The 19,191-nt window shown below is 38.7% G+C and overlaps 1 protein-coding gene across 1 annotated transcript; it reads right to left on the bottom strand.

Annotated features, from left to right (window-relative positions):
* Nucleotides 1–1,048: 1,048 nt before the first annotated feature.
* ankrd31 (ankyrin repeat domain 31) lies at nt 1,049–18,813 on the bottom strand. Its single transcript, XM_053481536.1, has 11 exons — nt 18,684–18,813; nt 18,407–18,486; nt 18,096–18,160; nt 16,836–16,926; nt 9,338–9,575; nt 9,096–9,202; nt 8,408–8,575; nt 8,110–8,252; nt 7,888–8,019; nt 1,540–1,675; nt 1,049–1,395 (listed from the first exon to the last, which is right to left on the bottom strand). The coding sequence occupies exons 1-11, from the start codon at nt 18,764–18,766 to the stop codon at nt 1,163–1,165; spliced, it is 1,476 nt and encodes a 491-aa protein (XP_053337511.1). The 5' UTR covers nt 18,767–18,813; the 3' UTR covers nt 1,049–1,162.
* Between the last annotated feature and the right edge of the window lie 378 nt (nt 18,814–19,191).

Genomic DNA, 19,191 nt, shown 5'->3' with positions numbered 1-19,191 from the left:
TATTTGTGTTAATATTATATTATTACTCATGATATTACCTCCTCTTTCACAGTGTGCTCAGTTCCCCTCAATGCCTCACCAACTAATCCTAAAAATCATCAACATGTTCAAATGAAACCTAATATACTTCACCAATATGATCTAATAACTGAATATGTTTAATAACCCAAACCTAAAGTAGCCTTCTAATCACTTAAATTAAATTAGACCATGGGTGTGTGAATGTGGCAGCTTTCCAGACTGTTTGAAATGTACAGTACAGTAGATTATTTAAAGGGAGCTAACAAGATTGCAAAGCTGGCTCACCCGTTATTCTTTCATAACTGGAAAAATTATGCTGAGCATTGAAAACATAAACCAATCGGCCATAACACTCAGTAAAAATATTGAGTAAGCCAGGTACTGTGTAGTTTCGCCTTTGTGCCACCAAAACAGCACTGACCCCTCAAAGCATGTTTTTACATGATCTCTGAAGGTGTGCTGTGGTATCTGGCACCAGGATGTTAGCAGCAGATCCTTTAAATGCTCTACACCGCAAGGTGGGGAAGTCATGGATCAGAATTGTTTGTCCAGCACATTCCATGGATACTCAATCAGATTGAGATCTGGGAAAATGTGGAGGACGGACCAACAACCTTAAACTCTTTTGCCTGCTAATCACCATACACACCAAGCTATGATGTACTGATGATACTGTACCTTTCTATCATAGCCAGCATTAACTCTATTTTCAATATGTGCTACGCAGGCTTTTCTGTGGGATTCGATCACATACAGTAGACTAGCCTTTTGATCCCTACAGGAATAGAGCCTTGGATGCACATGATCCTGCTACCAGGTCATTGATATATGATTGGTAATCAATGTAATGTAATCTGTTCACTTGATTGGAATTGCTAATGTTAAGGCTGTTCGGTGTACATTTGCAAATTGTAAGTGTAGAAACGACAAAGGATGCATCATATGAAGTACATAACTCTGATTCTGACAAATACCAATGCACAATTATATTTTGTGATGTATTTTCTAACTGTTTATTTTTGTTTTATGAATGATGTTTTAACATCAACCCTTAACAGAAGCATTAACATGTTAACACAAACATGGAAAAAAATACAAGTGCAGACATTAGTTACAGTTTGCAGAGACAGTTCTGGTCATACTAACGGTATGTGGCTCCAGAAAAATCCTGAGTAGCACTTAAAGCCCAGTGTTCAGGTGATGATGATTGAGTCTCAGTGTAATCCACAGTGATATCGCTGTCGGGATCACTGTCTGGGCAAGATATAATGTCAGATCCTGGACACGCTTGTCCTTGAAGAGGAAAGGATCCATCATTATCTCCTTTTTTTTTTTTGCCACTTTGTTGGGGCAAAATTTGAGCTGATGACTTTGCTAAGAAATAAAAAGATACCACAGTAAGGTACTTTTCTCATGTAATGTCTTGACCTTACATGTTTAATGCTCACGTATAATTACACACAGAATACACACAGAATATAATTTTTCCTCCTTCTACACTATATCTGCATACAGTACCTTCAGGATTTTCAGAGTAAGTGTCTAGAAGGTTTGCTGGATCCAGTGAGTCTGGACAAACAGCTGGACGAACTTCAGCTTCACTTGCCTGCGGATCTTTCTTTGCCTTATCTTTAGCAGTAGACTGTCTTGTCCTCTGGGTAAAACACACACAGAAAAACTGATATGGAGAACATTAGCACACCTTCAGTGATCATGTAGAGACATGCTTTAAGGGGTTAGTGCTGTTTTGGTGGCACAAAGGGGAAACTACACAGTATTTGGCTTACTTAAAGAATCAGCAATGCTTTTTTCGACTAATACATAAATTCTAAACGTGCTGGATCACAATGATACGTAACAGAGTAGCTGTTTAAAAGTCTACATGTATGTTAAATCTGAAACACAAAGTTAAGCTGTTCAAGTCTGTTATCATAGACAACACTGTGGCCTCGCATGTCCGGGGTCAAGGGTTCGGGTCCTGCCTTCAGGCGAGTGACCATATAGTTTGCATCTTCTCCTTGTGCTTGGACTGCTTCTTCTGGGTACTCCTTTTAACTTCCACAATCCATACAGATGCACAGACATACAGTTCAGGTTAATTGGCATTTCCCAATTACCCATAGTGTGTAAGTGAGTTTGTGTGTGTCTGGCCTGCGATAGATTGTACCAGGTACAGTATATAGGGCCGCAAGTCCCCTGTGCCATGCTTCTGGCTCCCTGTGACCCTACACAGAGTGAGCTGTATAGAGAATGAGCCAGTGAGAATCCGTTTATTCATCGTTAGAAGACTGAGATTAATCATTTTTATATTAAACATTATGTACACTAATTTCAATTTAAACCATAGAATGAAACTTCATCACCTAGTGTGCTATATGTAATACAGTATAAGTATAGCAGAGGATAAATAGCTGCTATCCTTGTTGTGTTATTCATGCATGCCCATTCATGTAGTTTGCGGCTATGGTAAGACAGCGGTGGAAACTTAGTGCTACCTCACTTAAAACAGATAATACAGTCTTTTATTTATGTTTCCAATATTTTATGGCTACAGAACAGTTAATAGGTGCCAAATCCATACCAAGTTCAAATCAATGTAAATGCTGGATAAAAGGCGTAGCACTAAGCTACTTACATTTTTTTTTTTTTTTTTTTACAAAATTTTAATGCAACTCAAACATGAACTCTAACCAGTACTGAATCAATAAAACCACCCTGAACTGGAAAAAGGCATGAAATACGATAGGGTAGATGACAGTCCATCTGTTGAATTATAAATGTTTATAACCTACTATCTACTCATCTCGCACTGAATATGTAGCCTAAACTACACTACCACCACATTTCAAGGCCCAAGAGTCCTGAGCCATAATTTAATTTGTTTAAAGAAGGCTTATTTGGGCTGAGCATGAGCTGAAAGCACATCTGTACTCTATGGCGATGACACTGTGCCCACCACACAGCTAGTAAACCTTTCCCCAAACGGAAAAAAACAGCAGTTGATCTAATGTTCAGATACCACAGTCCATGATAAATAATACCAGATGGCATGTACCGAACACAGCAAGAACTGCTTTGCAGGCTCAGCTTCAATCTAAAACCAAATTTTAGAGTTTCACAATCTGATAAACCTCACCAACAAGAAGAGAAGACCAAAAACAAGACAAGAAGGCCTGGCTTACTGTCTCCGCTCTAATTCATCCCAAAGGTTGAGGTCAGGCAAGTCATGTTTTTCCACACCAAACTTGCTTCTCACTTCTTAATGGACCTTTATTTGTGCACTGGTGCGCAGTCATGTTGGAACAGGAAAGGGCTGTCCCCAAACTGTTCCAACAAAGTTAGGAGCATGAAATACTCCAAAATGTCTTGGTTTCACAAGAGTTTGTTTCACTGGAAGTAAGAGGTCGAGCTTAATTCCTTAAAAAAATAAAAAAAGATTAATTCCAACATGACTGCGTACCAGTGGAAAAAGCAAGGTCCATAGAACACCTTTGGGATGAATTAGAGCAGAGACTACAAGCCATGCCTTCTTGTCCAACATCAGAGTCTGACCTCACAAATGCGCTTCTGGAAGATTGGTAAAAATTCTCATAAACCTTGTGGAAAGGCTTCACAGAAAAGTTAAAGCTGTTACAGTTGCAGAGGATGGGCCAACATTATATTAAACGATATGGATTAAAAATCGGATGTTACTCACATTCATATGTGAAGGCTGGCGAGCGAAAACTTTTGGCAATATAGTCTATAATTTTTTGCAGTGTGGGGAAGAACAGAAATTGGTGTGATGATCAGGTGTCCACAAAGTTATTTCCACATGCACTGTAATATACCATGTCTGTTTGAAATGGCACTTTATGCAAATATTTTAATATTTGAATTTTTCTGTGAAGGCTTTAGCTTCATGAGTTTTGCCCTACCCAAATTTGCATCCACTCAGACAGGAATCCCAGATTAAAACACATTTAAACACTCTTTGGCAGTAAACTTTAAAAAGTCATATTACAAACTGGTAAACCAGTAATAAGTTATCATGACCCTAGAAAGCTGTAATGTCCATGAAGAAAATTTTGCCTCTCTAGATAATGAGGCCAGTTGTTAACCAATGTATCCTGTTCCAGATCTAGGCTACCAATTCTGGTTGCTGATAACACAAGTTGCTCGCTGCACTTTTTTAAAGACCCTGTGAAAAGACATGCTTGTTTTTAACGAGTTTAATCTTGTACCAGCCTGTGGAACAGTTAAGCAAAGCTGAGTGAGCTTCTGGACTTAGTATAAATTAACCAATTTGGAGAGGAAAAAAATAATTATTAATCATCAAGAGTTAAATAGTCAAAAAGGTTTAAAGATATATACCTAGAGTTGGAGGGCAAGGTATCGTGCGAGAGTAGTTACAAGCTGATAAATTTATATTGTGGAAGTCCAACGTGTGTACAATACGAGATAGAAATAGGTATGCAAATTTATTGCAAACACTGGTCAGTTCGTATGTCGTTACTTGACATTGTTGATCAGTCTCAGTATGTCAATCAATCAACATTTATTTATATACAGTAGCACTTTACAGCAACTAAAGTGCTTCACAGCACTAAAAATGACAATAAAGTGGCAATAAAAATAGAAATAAAAAATACAAAAACAAAATAAAATACCTTATTATAAATAAATAAATCTCTGTATGTGTGCACAAAGAGATCCATGGGTAGTCAGCGCTTATGATAATTAGCAGGGAAACTGAACTTTTAAACTGAAACTTTTAAGCTATATGCTAAATATGTTTACATACAGAGAAGTGACAAAAAGACAAAGACAACCATAGATTCCAACCATACTAGCAATTACAGCGCCCCCATAGCGTTGCAATGGCATTCCTTTGTCACCCATCTGTACTGTATGTAAACACAAAGACCTGAAGTGTCGTCCTGTGTGATAAGAGGTTAGAAGGTTTGTTCATAGGAGTCCTCAATGTAAAGTTCAATAGACTAAATATAATATTAAACTAGGTTAGTTTGTGGGTAAGTTACACTCAGCGAGAGTGTAAAAAATGGACATTATGCCCAGTCTTGTGCAGGTTCCACCTGGGCAGCTCTGGTGGTGTGCTGAGGTGTCTGGTCCTAGGATGTTGCCAGTGGATCCTTTGGGTGCTGTGAGTGGCAGGGTGGGAACTCTGTGGATCAGACTTGGCTGATTAGTGTATATGTGTAATGGAAAATCTAGAATTTTATTATTGTAAAGTCATGGTATAGGGTTAACTTGCTATTTTTTTTATTTTCTGGAAGGTACACCAGGAAGCAAAACCCCTGGCTTGGCAGAGTGAAACGCAAGCTTAGATCTACTGCAGAGATATTGATGGATGTCTTGGAAGGAATAACAGAAAAGTCTGGCAGTCCGCCGAAAGCTTCTATCACAGCCGACAATAGCTTACACTGCGAAACAGTCTAAGAAAATTACGCTAATAAAAGGCTTCTTTTTAATGTTTGAGAAGTAATTGTTTTGCCATGATAGACTGTGGTGTAATTTATTATCCTTTAAGGAGATGATCCATACGATTACATCCTCCTGTACAGAACACAGACACAATCAGTGTTGTATAAATGTTTTTTTTTTGGGTGCAATATTCATATGTGCTGTTGGGGAATTAGACCAACAGCACAACCGTATGACTTACTAATGTGACATTGCTATTTGATAAATTTCCACTGATTTACGAGATTTAATATTAATTGAACTTTGCACAAATGTATTGGTTGATTGGTTTATCAGCTATTTAGTTTTTTATGGTAATGATGATCATACTTGAAGACTCCAGTTCATAAAATACATTCTAAAATACAATTATTAAATGTTTTATTTGACACATTAAGCAATTAGTTATTGATAGGCAACAGGGAACTAACAAGGCTAACACCTACAATCCTTTATATTTTACTTGAGTGACTGATGGACGGCTATTGAATTAGAGATGCCTCTTTGCTTTGGATTTCATTTAAAGTAAATCGCTTTATACAGTATCTTGCCATTATTATTCATTTATACGCATATGTTTCTGGCTTTCTCTGTGGGTGGTCCACAGTTTTATATATAACTCATGGTGTTAAAGTATGTCTAACACGCAGCTAAAAGCTGCAAGTTTATATTTGCACGATTGTCAGTGTACAGTATATGAGTTATTCATTGCTGCCACCTTCTGGATGTATTTTGAACTGCAGTAATAAACATTCTGCCAGTTTGGGCCAGCCTCAGACCGGACAATAGATTATAAGAAAAACTAATAGAACAAATAAATGAATGATCACACTATTTTTATCCACATTGATCATGAGAGTTTAAACTTTAGTGATACTATCAGTTATCAGCCGTATCAACAAACCTGGGACCAGTGTTCTCCGATTTCTTCAGTGCCTTCAACACCATACGACCGACAGTACTGGGGGAGAAACTAAGGACCATGCAAATTGACACTCCCCTGGTCTCATGGATCATGGACTATTTGACATGCCATCTCCAGTATGTCAGATTACAAAACTGCGTGTCTGACACATTTATCTGCAGCACTGGTGCTCCTCAGGGAACTGTTCTGTCTCCATTTCTTTTCACCCTCTATACATCTGACTTAAAATATAACTCAGAATAATGCCATTTACAGAAGTTCTGACGGTTCTGTGGTGGTGGGATGTATTAAGGACAGTGACATCTCGGAGTATCAGTCTGTGGTGGATGACTTTGTTTTCTGGTATGAGCGTAACCACCTACAACTCAACATCAAGAAAACGAAGGAGCTGGTGGTCGACTTCAGGAAAAGGGGAACCCCTGTGACTCCGATATCTGTCCAGGGAGAGACAGTGGACATGGTCTCTGAGTATAAATACCTGGGAGTGCATCTGAATAACAAACTGGACTGGTCAATTAACACATTGCCACTCTACAAGAAAGGACAAAGCCGGTTGTACTTTCTGAGAAGGCTCAGGTCATCCTGTATTTTTAAGTTTTAAACAATATCAGCTACAAGTCACTCGAGAACGAGGCTGCGAACCTGGGGCACTTGGATCTCTATTACTGAGTAGATCGACACATCAGGCGTTGATACAGAGCTCATTCAGCCTCAATTAAACATTTAAAAATGCAACTGAATCATAAAGGCAGTATACTGTAGCTAAACAAAAATAAAATTAAACCAAGACAAAGTGTGTTGTTACTCCCCTTCTTTACGTGCGCACCAGGCTTATCAATTAACGATCAAACCATGTAGACATACAAGACACAGGTATATGTGTATATGCATCCAAGACACGCATCAGACATGCTTAAATGAGAGTTTCCCTGATGACAATGTTGTTTTTCATCCCCACTGCTCAGTCAGTAATTTCATTATTAAAAGTATGTCACTGGTCAAGCCAAATAGATACACAAGCGCCGGGACAGTGTCTTCTCACATTTTGTTAGGACCGGCAATAACAAAAAAAGGGGACAATATTTTTAAGTGGATTGGAATGCTTTACATTGTATCTTTGTGTCAAAGGCACACAAGGCTCACTTTGTCTGACTTAAGAACAAATCGGACCTATGAACATGCTTCCGGAACGGAACTTGTTCGTAAGTCGGGGACTAACTATATATGTTGTACACTCCTATCCAAGCCTTCTGTAACATCACATCAATCCTTTGGATAATAGTATTTTTACCGTATGCTGACTGGAATAGCAGTACAAAATAAAGAATCTATATCTAAATTAGTAATCATGTACTGGGCCAAGTCTGTACTGTTTAACTGCATCAAGTACACTGAAATGAAAAAAATATATATATACAAGCGGCATCTGATCTAGGTATGTTTCCAAGCATGTGTGTATTTTGTTGAAAGCTACTTACTCTACCACCCTTGTCTGCATAGCGTCTCAGTAGTAACTCTATTCTCCTGTCTTCACTGAGGTCAAGCGCACTGTCTCCCTTTTGATTCTTCATTATTGGATCAGCACCCCACTTTAACAACAGCTGAACAAGCTACAGTACAATCACAAAAATAGGACCATGGTTCAACAAACATAAATTGTCTGCAAGAAAACAAGACAAGAGATCAGTGCAAAAACGTACCTTAAGGTTACCAAGACCTGCTGCATCGTGTAAAGGTGTGATTCCTTCCTGTCCGACAGAGTTCACTCGGGCTCCAGCTTTCAGTAGAGTTTCGGCAATGGTGTCATAACCTCCCAGTACTGCCTCGTGAAGTGGGGTCCAACCTGAAATAAGTTCAAAGATTAAAGCCATAAATTCTATATCCACAGACAAGTGATCGACAGGCAAAAAAAGTGTCACGCTGTAGCAGCACCACCGCTTCAGTGATGGGTTAATCGTAACCATTTTATGGACTGTGTTCTCCCCAACTGTACAGTACCTGCATTATCCGCCAAGTTGACAGAGGCGCCAACTTCGATCATGTTTTTTACAGCCTGAAGATCTCCTTTCATTACCGCAAGATGGACGTGTGTCTCTCCAAACTTGTTTCGTTTATGGATGCTGTGCAATCGTAAAACATTCGTTTTGCCACATGTTGATTTTGCAACTGCAAGCAAATAGCAAACAGTACATCTTATCATTATCATGTTTCTCTTTATCACTTAACAATTATTATTGTATAATTGTTTTTGTAATATAATTAAAATATAATTAAAACAGAAACATCTTTATGCTGTTTATAGAATTACCCAGAGATGTACCATTCATTAGTCTCCAGGGATAGGCTACAGGCACCCCTGTATACCCTATTGTTAGATGTTTGATTACTGTAAGCTTTTGCACTATTATTTGACCGATTTTAGTTCAACTAGCTGATCTGATTGTGTAATGTCTGCTACAGACTTTATACCATATCTCATGTATTCTGAGAATACTCTAAGCTGGCAAGCTTTGGAAGCTTAAAGCTGTTAAATTCTGAAGATGTTGTTCACAAAATGACACTGCAATGCTCAGAATATTTCTTAGCTTGTCTGTAAAAATACTTTTTGTTAAACACCTTACAGTAGACACTCATTTAATCTAAGGTGTTACAATGCACATACAATAAGCCGTGCAGGAAGAGGCACCTGCTCCTGTTGTCTGATGCCCTCTTGTGGACAGATGGGATAAGACGGGACTGTTTATCGTCTTATCTTTTGCAGAAGATAAATTCCTGCACTCTGGCGCCTGTGACCTAAGCATAGAAAATATCAGTGATAAATAAACTAAAAAATATTTCTTCTGTAGTTATGTCCATATTATAGATTACTACCACTCAGATCTTTGAGCCCCTATGTTAGTACACTATTGTTTGTAAACCTGTGCATACCTTTTTTTAGAAATGCTGCCTTTGTGCTTTTTAGATTTAGATGTTCCTTGTGCATGTTTTTTTGCACTTCCCTGACTGCCCGTAACTGCACTCTGTCCACTGCGGATGCACTGTGATAGGTCATGTGTAAACAGGGGTTTGGGATGTTGAACTGATGATACAGGGTTCGACTGAGCTTGGTTGGCCGTGGTAAAAAATTTTCTGGATGTTGGAGTCATTGTAACGGTCACTGGGCCCCCTGCATCAAAACCACAATTAATCATTAGCAATAAAACCAAAAAGTAAATGTAAATACAGTGGTTTGCAAAAGTATTCGGCCCCCTTGAACTGTTCCACATTTTGTCACATTACAGCCACAAACATGAATCAATTTCATTGGAATTCCATGTGAAAGACCAATACAAAGTGTTGTACTTGAGAATTGAAGCAAAAATCATACATGACTCCAAACATTTTTTACAAATGAATAACTGCAAAGTGGGGTGTGCGTAATTATTTAGCCCCCTTTGGTCTGAGTGCAGTCAGTTGCCCATAGACATTGCCTAATGAGTGCTAATGACTAAATACAGTGCACCTGTGTGTAATCTAATGTCAGTACAAATACAGCTGCTCTGTGACGGCCTCAGAGGTTGTCTAAGAGAATATTGGGAGCAACAACACCATGAAGTCCAAAGAACACACCAGACAGGTCAGGGATAAAGTAATTGAGAAATTTAAAGCAGGCTTAGGCTACGAAAAGATTTTCAAAGCCTTGAACATCCCACGGAGCACTGTTCAAGCAATCATTCAGAAATGGGAGGAGTATTGCACAACTGTAAACCTACCAAGATAAGGCCGTCCACCTAAACTCACAGGCCGAAACAAGGAGAGCGCTGATCAGAAATGCAGCCAAGAGGCCCATGGTGACTCTTGACGAGCTGCAGAGATCTACAGCTCAGGTGGGGGAATCTGTCCATAGGACAACTATTAGTCATGCACTGCACAAAGTTGGCCTTTATGAAAGAGTGGCAGGAAGAAAGCCGTTGTTAACCCCCATGTTAAGTCCCATTTGCAGTTTGCCACAAGCCATGTGGGGGAAACAGCAAACATATGGAAGAAGGTGTCTGGAACCTTGGAAATGGAACCTTTTGGCCAAAACGCAAAACGCTATGTGTGGCGGAAAACTAAGACTGTACATCACTCTGAACACACCACCCCCACTGTCAAATATGGTGGTGGCAGCATCATGCTCTGGGGGGTGCTTCTCTTTAGCAGGGACAGGGAAGCTGGTCAGAGTTGATGGGAAGATGGATGGAGCCAAATACAGGGCAACCTTGGAAGAAAACCTCTTGGAGTCTGCAAAAGACTTGAGACTGGGGCGGAGGTTCACCTTCCAGCAGGACAACGACCCTAAACATAAAGCCAGGGCAACAATGGAATGGTTTAAAACAAAACATATCCATGTGTTAGAATAGCCCAGTCAGGGGACTTCTGGTTGAGCGTTGATGGAGTAGGACGTGAGTTTGGGAGCTCCCACCAATTTTGATTAAATTGTTATTCATTTGCGCTTTTTGGCCATAATTTTAGTCCTGTTTTATTTTGTAGTTCGCTGAGTTGAGAGGTTTTACTCGGGACTGCGTAAAATGGCAGCAAAAAATGTTAAAACTCGCAGTACTATTCAAACACAACTGAGGCCTAGTTTGCAAGCCGTGACCACATCCTCGAGTGAGTCGTCACCTGTAAAGCCCCCCTCGAGCCAAGCTAATCCGGATATGGATGCTCTTAAAGTCGAGTTGTTAGCCTCGCTGAGGAAAGATATTGCCAATATTTTTTTAAAAAGAACTTCAGGATACTCTCGATGATGTTTTGTCTACTATTAAGTTCGACTTGCAAGCGGTGAAAACGCAGCTGGCGATTGATAAAGCTGCTAATGATGCTATCGTGTCCGAGCTAAAAGGTACAGTCAGGGAGATGAAGCACGCTCTTACTGTGTGCTCGGACGACATAGCCGAAATGAAAAATACTATTAAGTGCCTCACAGCTAACGTAACCAAGCTGGAAAATAAATGTGAAGACTTGGAGTCTAGGTCATGCCGTAACAATGTTAGGATAGTGGGAGTACCGGAGGCCCCTGACACGTGCACCACTGCGGCTGTGGCCTCCTTGCTAAAGGAAGCCTTTAATCTGGAGAAGGAGCCGCTTTTGGATCGTTCCCACAGGACCCTCCAACCCACACCTAAGCCCGGCGACCGTCCACAAGCCATTGTATACAGGGTGTTATTACCACACTGACTGTGTTGACATTTTACGTCGCGCTAGAGAACGCCGACAGATTAAAGTTGGAGACCAGTCCATCTCAGTCTTTCCTGACTACACTGCTAAGATAACACGCGCTCGGGCTGCATTCAATACGGTCAGGCAGCAGCTGCGTGGCATTGAAGGTGTTCAGTACGGTCTGTTTCATCCAGCGCGACTTCGCATCACATATAAGGGTGTTGAGAAGAACTTTGTGTCAGCTGATGAAGCCAGTGATTATGTCAAAACTGTGATTTCTGGGTGAGCCTCAACAGCCCTTCAGTTTGGTGTATAATGCTGCTAAGTGTTTACGGTCTCATTAGGGTTAACGCTACATGCGCATTTTTAATTATTATAATATATTTTTTAACTGTGTTGCTCTAATTACCGTACTGTTTGTTTGCTTTTTTATTCACACTTTTATATAAGAAGATTAAATCGTATATTATACTCTTGTACTCCGGATCAGTCCAGCACAATCTTTTCTATGCTTACTCCATCTATTTGCACAGGACTTGTTTATTTGTATTTTTACATATTTTTGTTGTTTTGTTGGAATGTTCACCTTCTAAAGAAACAGTATTTTGTACTGTTAGTTTTTTTTTATATATATAACGTGTTTATAGTTACACGCACACCAAAGTCGGTGGGAGTTTTTTTCTCTCTCATTTTTGTTTGGGCTCCGGTTAGTCCATTTACTTTAGTGGATCATTTTTGCTTTTTGGGGGAACACTGCTGTCTCCTTTGTTCTGTTATGTGAAGACTTTAGGTGTATTTGTGTTTAGGGGTATTTGGGGGTAGAGGGGGGGTGTCCCATTTCGGTTCTTTACGACCACTGACATTTTGGCTGTTGTGTTTTTTTTTTTGTTTTTTTTTAATGGTTAGTGGCAATATAGATCTCAGCATTGCTGGGTCAGGCATGCCTCTTAGATTCATTAGTTGGAATGTCAGAGGTATGGGTAACCCTGTTAAGAAATGGTTTTCACACACTTGAAACGTTTAAATTGTGATATTGCATTTTTACAGAAGACTCATCTGCGCATTAAAGATCATTATAGGTTATATAGCCCTTGGGTAGGTCAGGTCTTTCACTCAAACTTTAATTCGAAAGCTAGAGGAGTTGCCATTCTCATTAATAAGAAAGTTCAATTCACATTGACCAATGTTATCGCTGATAGGAATGGTAGATACATCATTGTTGCTGGTACCCTAATGCAAAAAAAAGTTTTGTTAGTAAATGTATATGCCCCAGATTTTGATGATGCTTAATTCGCTAATAGATTGCTGAGTAACATCCCCTTCCTGGATACCCATTTGCTGATCCTCAGTGGAGATCTGAATTGTGTTTTTGATCCCATCTTGGATCGATCTAATCCTCGTAATCTGACTCAATCATCTATGTCTAAAATATTTTTAGATTTTATGAAAAAGAACGATCTTATTGATCCGTGGAGATTTCGCAACTCTTCAATCAAAAAATTTTCTTTTTTCTCTCAGGTGCACCATTCTTATTCCAGGATTGATTACTTTTTTATTGACAGAACTCTTAATTCATGTGTTAATTCTTCTGACTATTCTGGTATTGTAATATCTGATCATTCACCTCTGCTAATGGATATTCAACTTTCTACCTATAAACGTAGCCCACTACTTTGGAGATTTAACTCTCTTCTTCTGGCAGATAAAGAATTTTGTGAATTCTCTACTATGGGAGACACTTAAATGCTACCTGAGAGGTCAAAGTATTTCTTACTCTGTTCTTGCTAATAAAAAGAATAATGCCAGGCTTAAAGAACTTACATCTGCAATAAGTAACCTTGATCAAAGTTATGCACTCAACCCTTCTCCAGAATTACTGAAGCAGCGTCTTGATTTGCAAGCAGACTTTAATCTAATGTTAACTAAAGAGGCAGAGCGCTTGTTACTACGCAGTCGTGGCTCATATTATGAATATGGCGACAAGGCAAGTCGATTGCTGGCACATCAGTTACGACGACAAGCCACTTCGCGTTTAATACCTAGTATTAAAAACACTTATGACACGATTACCACAGATCCCTTGGAAATTAATTCTATCTTTAAAGCATATTACGCTTCTTTATATAAGTCAGAATTTCCTACGGACAAAGCTAAAATTAACAAATTTCTTCATAATCTTTCAAACCCTTATTATCTCTGCTTAATGCCGATGTAAAGGTGTTGGCTAAAGTGATTGCATCTCGCCTAGAGGATGTGCTTCCTGGTATTATATCTGAAGAGCAAAATGGCTTTATAAAGAGACGTCAATTGTTTTTTAATACTCGTACACTCTTTAATGTTATTTACTCAAAGCATCTATCTGAACTTCCCGAATTTGTTATTTCTTTGGATGCTGAAAAGGCTTTCAATAAGGTGGAGTGGGAGTACTTGTTTGCAGTTTTAAAGAAATTTGGATTTGGCGATAAATTTATTTCTTGGATTCGCTTCTTTATTCGTCCCCTAAAGCCAGTGTTCATACTAATGATGTTTATTCTTATTATTTTGCTCTGGGTCGTGGATGTTGTCAAGGTTGCCCTTTGTCACCTTTACTCTTTGCCATCGTCATCGAGCCTCTGTCCATTACATTGAGATCTTCCTCTGTATTCAAGGGAATCATTTGTAATAGAATTAAACATAAATTATCATTGTATGCAGATGATTTTTTGTTATATATAAGCGATCCTTCACTCTCCATCCCTGCTGTTTTAGGTATTCTGGAGAATTTTAGCTCGTTTTCTGGTTATAAATTAAATTTGGGGAAAAGTGAGTGTTTTCCCATTAATACGTCCGCATGTCAACTTCAACAGTCCGATCTACCCTGTCATCTTAGTCCATCGGGGTTTAAATACTTGGGGATTAATGTGACTCGTTCTCTATCTGGCCTTAAATCAGCTAATTTTACTCCCCTTTTATCAAGGGTTACATCTGATATTCAAAGATGGGGTAATCTCCCCCTTTCATTAATCGGTAAGATTAATTTTGTTAAAATGAATATCTAACCAAAATTTTTATTTTTGTTTCAGTCAATTCCCTTATTTTTGCCAAAACATTTTTTTGTCTCACTGGACAAGATTATTGGTTCTTTTATTTGGGGAGGGAAGCCACCTAGGGTTCGTAAAACTTTACTGCAAAGATGCAAAGTCAGTGGAGGACTTGCATTACCTAATTTTCTAGCTTACTACTGGGCTGCTCACTTCCATAAACTTTGCTACTGGTTAAAAGCTTCTGGATTCTCTTGGTGTAAATTGGAGCTATCATCCTGTAAGGGATCTTCTATACCGGCTCTTCTCTATTCCTCTTTACCTATAAAACCCTCTATGTATACTAATAATCAAGTGGTTCTTAACACACTTAAGATCTGGTTTCAGTTTAGACGGCACTATAAATTTGTAAGGGCATCTTGCTCGGGTCCTCTAAACGATAACCATTTGTTTCCATCATCACTCTTGGACTGGACATTCTCAGTGTGGAGTGAAAAGGGTATAAAACAATTTAAATATTTACATGTGGATGGTGTCTTCGATTGTTTTGCCAATTTGTCATCTCGTTATGGTCTCCCCATTACCCACCTGTTTCGCTATTTTCAAATTCAAAATTTTGTTGCCAAGTGTTTCCCTAATTTCCACTCTTTACCTCCAGAACAGCAGTGGGAAACTATGATATCATTTATTCCTCATCATAGTGGAACCATTTCTAAACTCTATGATTCTATCCTTTCTCTTAGTATCCACTCAAATGTTAAGCTTAAGTCTACATGGGAATTCAAACACATGAGGAGTCCTGGGAACAGGCTATAGCGAGGGTACGGTCTTCCACATCTCGTGCTCGTCTTGGACTTATTTAATTTAAGGTCATACATTACATTGTATGGTCGTACATTACTCTAAGTCTAGACTTTCTGAAATGTATCCGGATGTGGAAAACAAATGTGATAAATGTCATGGCTCTCCCTGTCACCTTAGGGAGAAATCTTTCTATGTCCTGAGCTAGAAGATTTCTGGACAGATTATTTTGCTATTATGTCAACTGTTCTTTGGGTAACTCTCCAACGTTGTCCTTTAATTGCTATATTTGGGATTCCTGATCGCTCACTTACACTTAATTCTACACAAATGGATATCATAGCTTTTACATCCTTATTAGCTAGACGTCTATTATTGTTGCACTGGAAGTCTGTTAAGCATCCTACTATCTTCCAGTGGCTTAAGGATGTCATGGTTTTTTTTTTAACTTAAAAAAATTTAATATACATTAAGAGGATGTACAGCCAAATTTTACAATTGGCAACCTTTTATTTCTTATTTTACTAGCCTGGAGGTGTTGCCTGATTAAATATATAACTGTTACTGTTATATTTATGTAATATGTTTGGTGGTTGTGTTGAGCCGTGTGGGACGGGGGTGGGGTGGCCAGTGTTGGTGATTGGGGTGTGTGTTTTTTGAGTGTTTTTGTTTAGTTTTTTTTTTTTTATAATATATAAATATATATATTTATTTAGAAAAATGAAGAAAGGTAAATTGTATGTCTGTAACTGCAAGTACTGTATTGTTTTCCTTTTTTCAATAAAAATATTTGCAAAAAAAAAAAAAAAGAATAGCCCAGTCAAAGTCCAGATCTAAATCCAATCGAGAATCTGTGGCAAGATCTGAAAACTGCTGTTTACAAACGCTGTCCATCCAATCTGACTGAGCTGGAGCTACAGTATTTTGCAAAGAAGAATGGGCAAGGATTTCAGTCTCTAGATGTGCAAAGCTGGTAGAGACATACCCTAAAAGACTGGCAGCTGTAATTGCAGAAAAAGGTGGTTCTACAAAGTATTGACTCAGGGGGCTGAATAATTATGCAATAATTACACTTTTCAGTTATTTATTTCAGTTATTTAATTCCAAAAAAATTGATTCATGTTTGTGAACAGACTACGGGCAATTTGGAAACCCCAATTAGCCTAATCTGTAGGTTGTTGAACTGTGGGAGGAAACTGGGAGACCCAAAGGAAACCCACTAAACACAAAAACTCCTAAACACTAAACTTTTTTTCTAATTCTTGTTTTTAAGCAAGTTTTTTTCTATTGATATATGAATCTTACACAGACAAATTTCCATTATGTTTGTTACATCTGTCATTTTGTCTGTCATCCTACACTTCTTTACCTACTTCAGTTCTGTCACATTCTTTTTTCCTGATACCTACTATATGCTTGCTTACCTTCTGACTGATCCATTTTTGTTGACACCTCATTCTCATTGCAAACAGTGTTGCTCTGCCATAACGCGTTTATCAGTGGGCTGTCCCTATTCTGTAAAAAAAAAAAGTGAAATGTATATATTTTTTTTGCCCCATCTGCAATATTCTTCAGGTCGTTATTCTGGGAAATAAGGAATCCCCAACATTTTAACCATGAACACAGGATAATACACAATATGGCCGAAAGTTGGTAGACACCTAACCATAACACGTCTTAGTTGAAGCACAAGGCCAGTCCAGATTTAGTCCCTTCTTTGCTGATATGAGAACCTCTTTTGAAAAGGCTTTCCAGTATATTTTGATGAGGTCCACATTAACAGGGGAGGATTGTTAGTGAAATTAGTCACTGGTTTCAGGTGAAAAGGCCTGGGCACAAGGTTCAATTCAAGTTTTGAGGATGTTTTACATTTTAAGTGAACAGAACTATCATTTTTTTGTTTGTTTTTTGTACTCATTCATATTAATCATTCTTTATTTGCATTAATGAGTATCGTAACTCATACTATTTAACAGTAATCATAATTTTTTTTAGTTGTTGCAATTAAAATAAATTGTTGTTGGTCTTTCGCCTGCTCCTGGCAATGGGTCGCCACAGTGGAACATCCAGTCCGCACACAAACTTGGCACAGGTTTTACACCAGATGTCCTTCCTGATGTAACCTTCCCATTTTATTTGTGCTTGGGACAGACAGTTCATTCAGTTTTTGAAGCTCGAACCCTGACCTTTTGCAACACCTACCACTAAGCCACCAGTGCTCTATTGCCTATGACGTCAGACACAATTCAATTTAATTAAATTTTTTTATATGAGCTTTTAACAATGGTCATTGTCGCAAAGCAGCTTTATGGATTAAAAAAAAATGTGCATGAAATGTGAAAAATGTGTATGTAATGTGAAAAAATGTGTAGGAATCAAAATGATCAGATTGTTCCTGATGAGCAAGCCGAGGGCAAGGGTGGCAAGGAAAACTTCCTGAGATGGCAATAGGAAGAAACCTTAAAAGAAACCAGACTCAACAGGGAGGTATTTTACCCGAACCTTGTCAAACCATGTGTTTGCTTTGTGCACAGGGGCACTGTCATGCTGAAAGAGGTTTGGGCCTTTTTGTTGAATCTAAAGAAAACCATAATACTTTTAACTTTGTAGAAAAGGTTTGGGGAAGAAGTACATATGAGCATTATGCTCAGGTGTCCACAAATTTGTATGTATGTGCATTTTACCTGACTGCTGCCAAAACACTGCCTCACCCCTCTGTGAGTGATAAGACCAATCTCTGGTGAAATTCCTGTCAAGAAACACTTGGTGAAAATAAACGAATGCCCAATAAGTATTCCCAATCTCTTATTGTTAGACTTTAGTTCTGTCACATTCTCTTTTCCTGATACCTACTGTAGGTTATTTATTGCCTGAGGCTGTAATGTTGAAATCTAATCTGCTAATAAGGTCTATTTAGTAGTTGTACTGCTGATGTGCTTGTGTAACTTATCCTTACTGCATGTTGAGTTAGTAAGGTGTTTTAGTGAGTTAATACCTTGGGGAGTAGGGTTACAGGACAGTGGAGAAGTGTGGAGAGAGGCTGCAGAGAGTGCTCCTGCTGTTCCCATCAACAGTCTGTGGAAAATCACAACAAATTAAACACCAGCCAAGTGTCTGTCAATTCAACCTGTAATAACTAAAACATATCTGATAACTAAAAGAAAATAGCAAAAAAAATATGTGAGTGTTTACTAGGTATATACTGTATTACATAACCATGGCTAATTGGCTTCTCATTAACAAGCTAACTTAGCCGTGGAGTTAGCCGTTACCTGTTCATGTAAAATATCTCATCTGCTTCTTCAGTCTCAGTGTCGGTTGTAACTACCTCCTCGTGAGCTATGTTCAAATCCATCGTTTTTTTTTTTTTTTTTAATGTATTAATCCAGGCCTTTAATTAGCCTGTAATGAGCTTTATCATTCTCGTCTCCTTAGCGCCCCCCAGCAAGCTCGCGACCCAGTCGCGCGCGAAACTATCCGGAGTGAAGCGCGAGGACAGCGCTGCGCTGATTGGCTGGTGAGCGATGCTGTGGCACGACCGCTTTCTGTTAAACATGGGGCAAAGTTTAAAAAGGTAATCAAGTATGTATTTGTTTATTCGTCTCCAGCAGTGATTGTGACTGAGCATATCCTGGGAACAGCGGCATGATGGGGCCAATTCGAAATCATCATCATCGTCATCATCAACAGCAGCAACAATAACAACTCCTGCTCCTGCTACGACTACCACTTTTAATAATGATAATATTCACAGCATTATACTGCCCTTTAAAATTTAAA

Source organism: Clarias gariepinus, chromosome 21, assembly GCF_024256425.1.
Source record: "Clarias gariepinus isolate MV-2021 ecotype Netherlands chromosome 21, CGAR_prim_01v2, whole genome shotgun sequence".
NCBI lineage: Eukaryota > Metazoa > Chordata > Actinopteri > Siluriformes > Clariidae > Clarias > Clarias gariepinus.
This window is presented reverse-complemented; position numbering and strand designations above follow the sequence as displayed.

Coding starts and splice junctions, on each gene's coding strand:
- ankrd31 (XM_053481536.1), bottom strand. CDS start 18,766: ATGGATTTGAACATAGCTCACGAGGAGGTAGTTACAACCGACACTGAG. Junction 16,927..18,095: donor AGTGTTTTGGCAGCAGTCAG/GTAAAATGCACA, acceptor TTTTTTTTACAG/AATAGGGACAGCCCACTGAT. Junction 1,396..1,539: donor TTACTCTGAAAATCCTGAAG/GTACTGTATGCA, acceptor TTTATTTCTTAG/CAAAGTCATCAGCTCAAATT.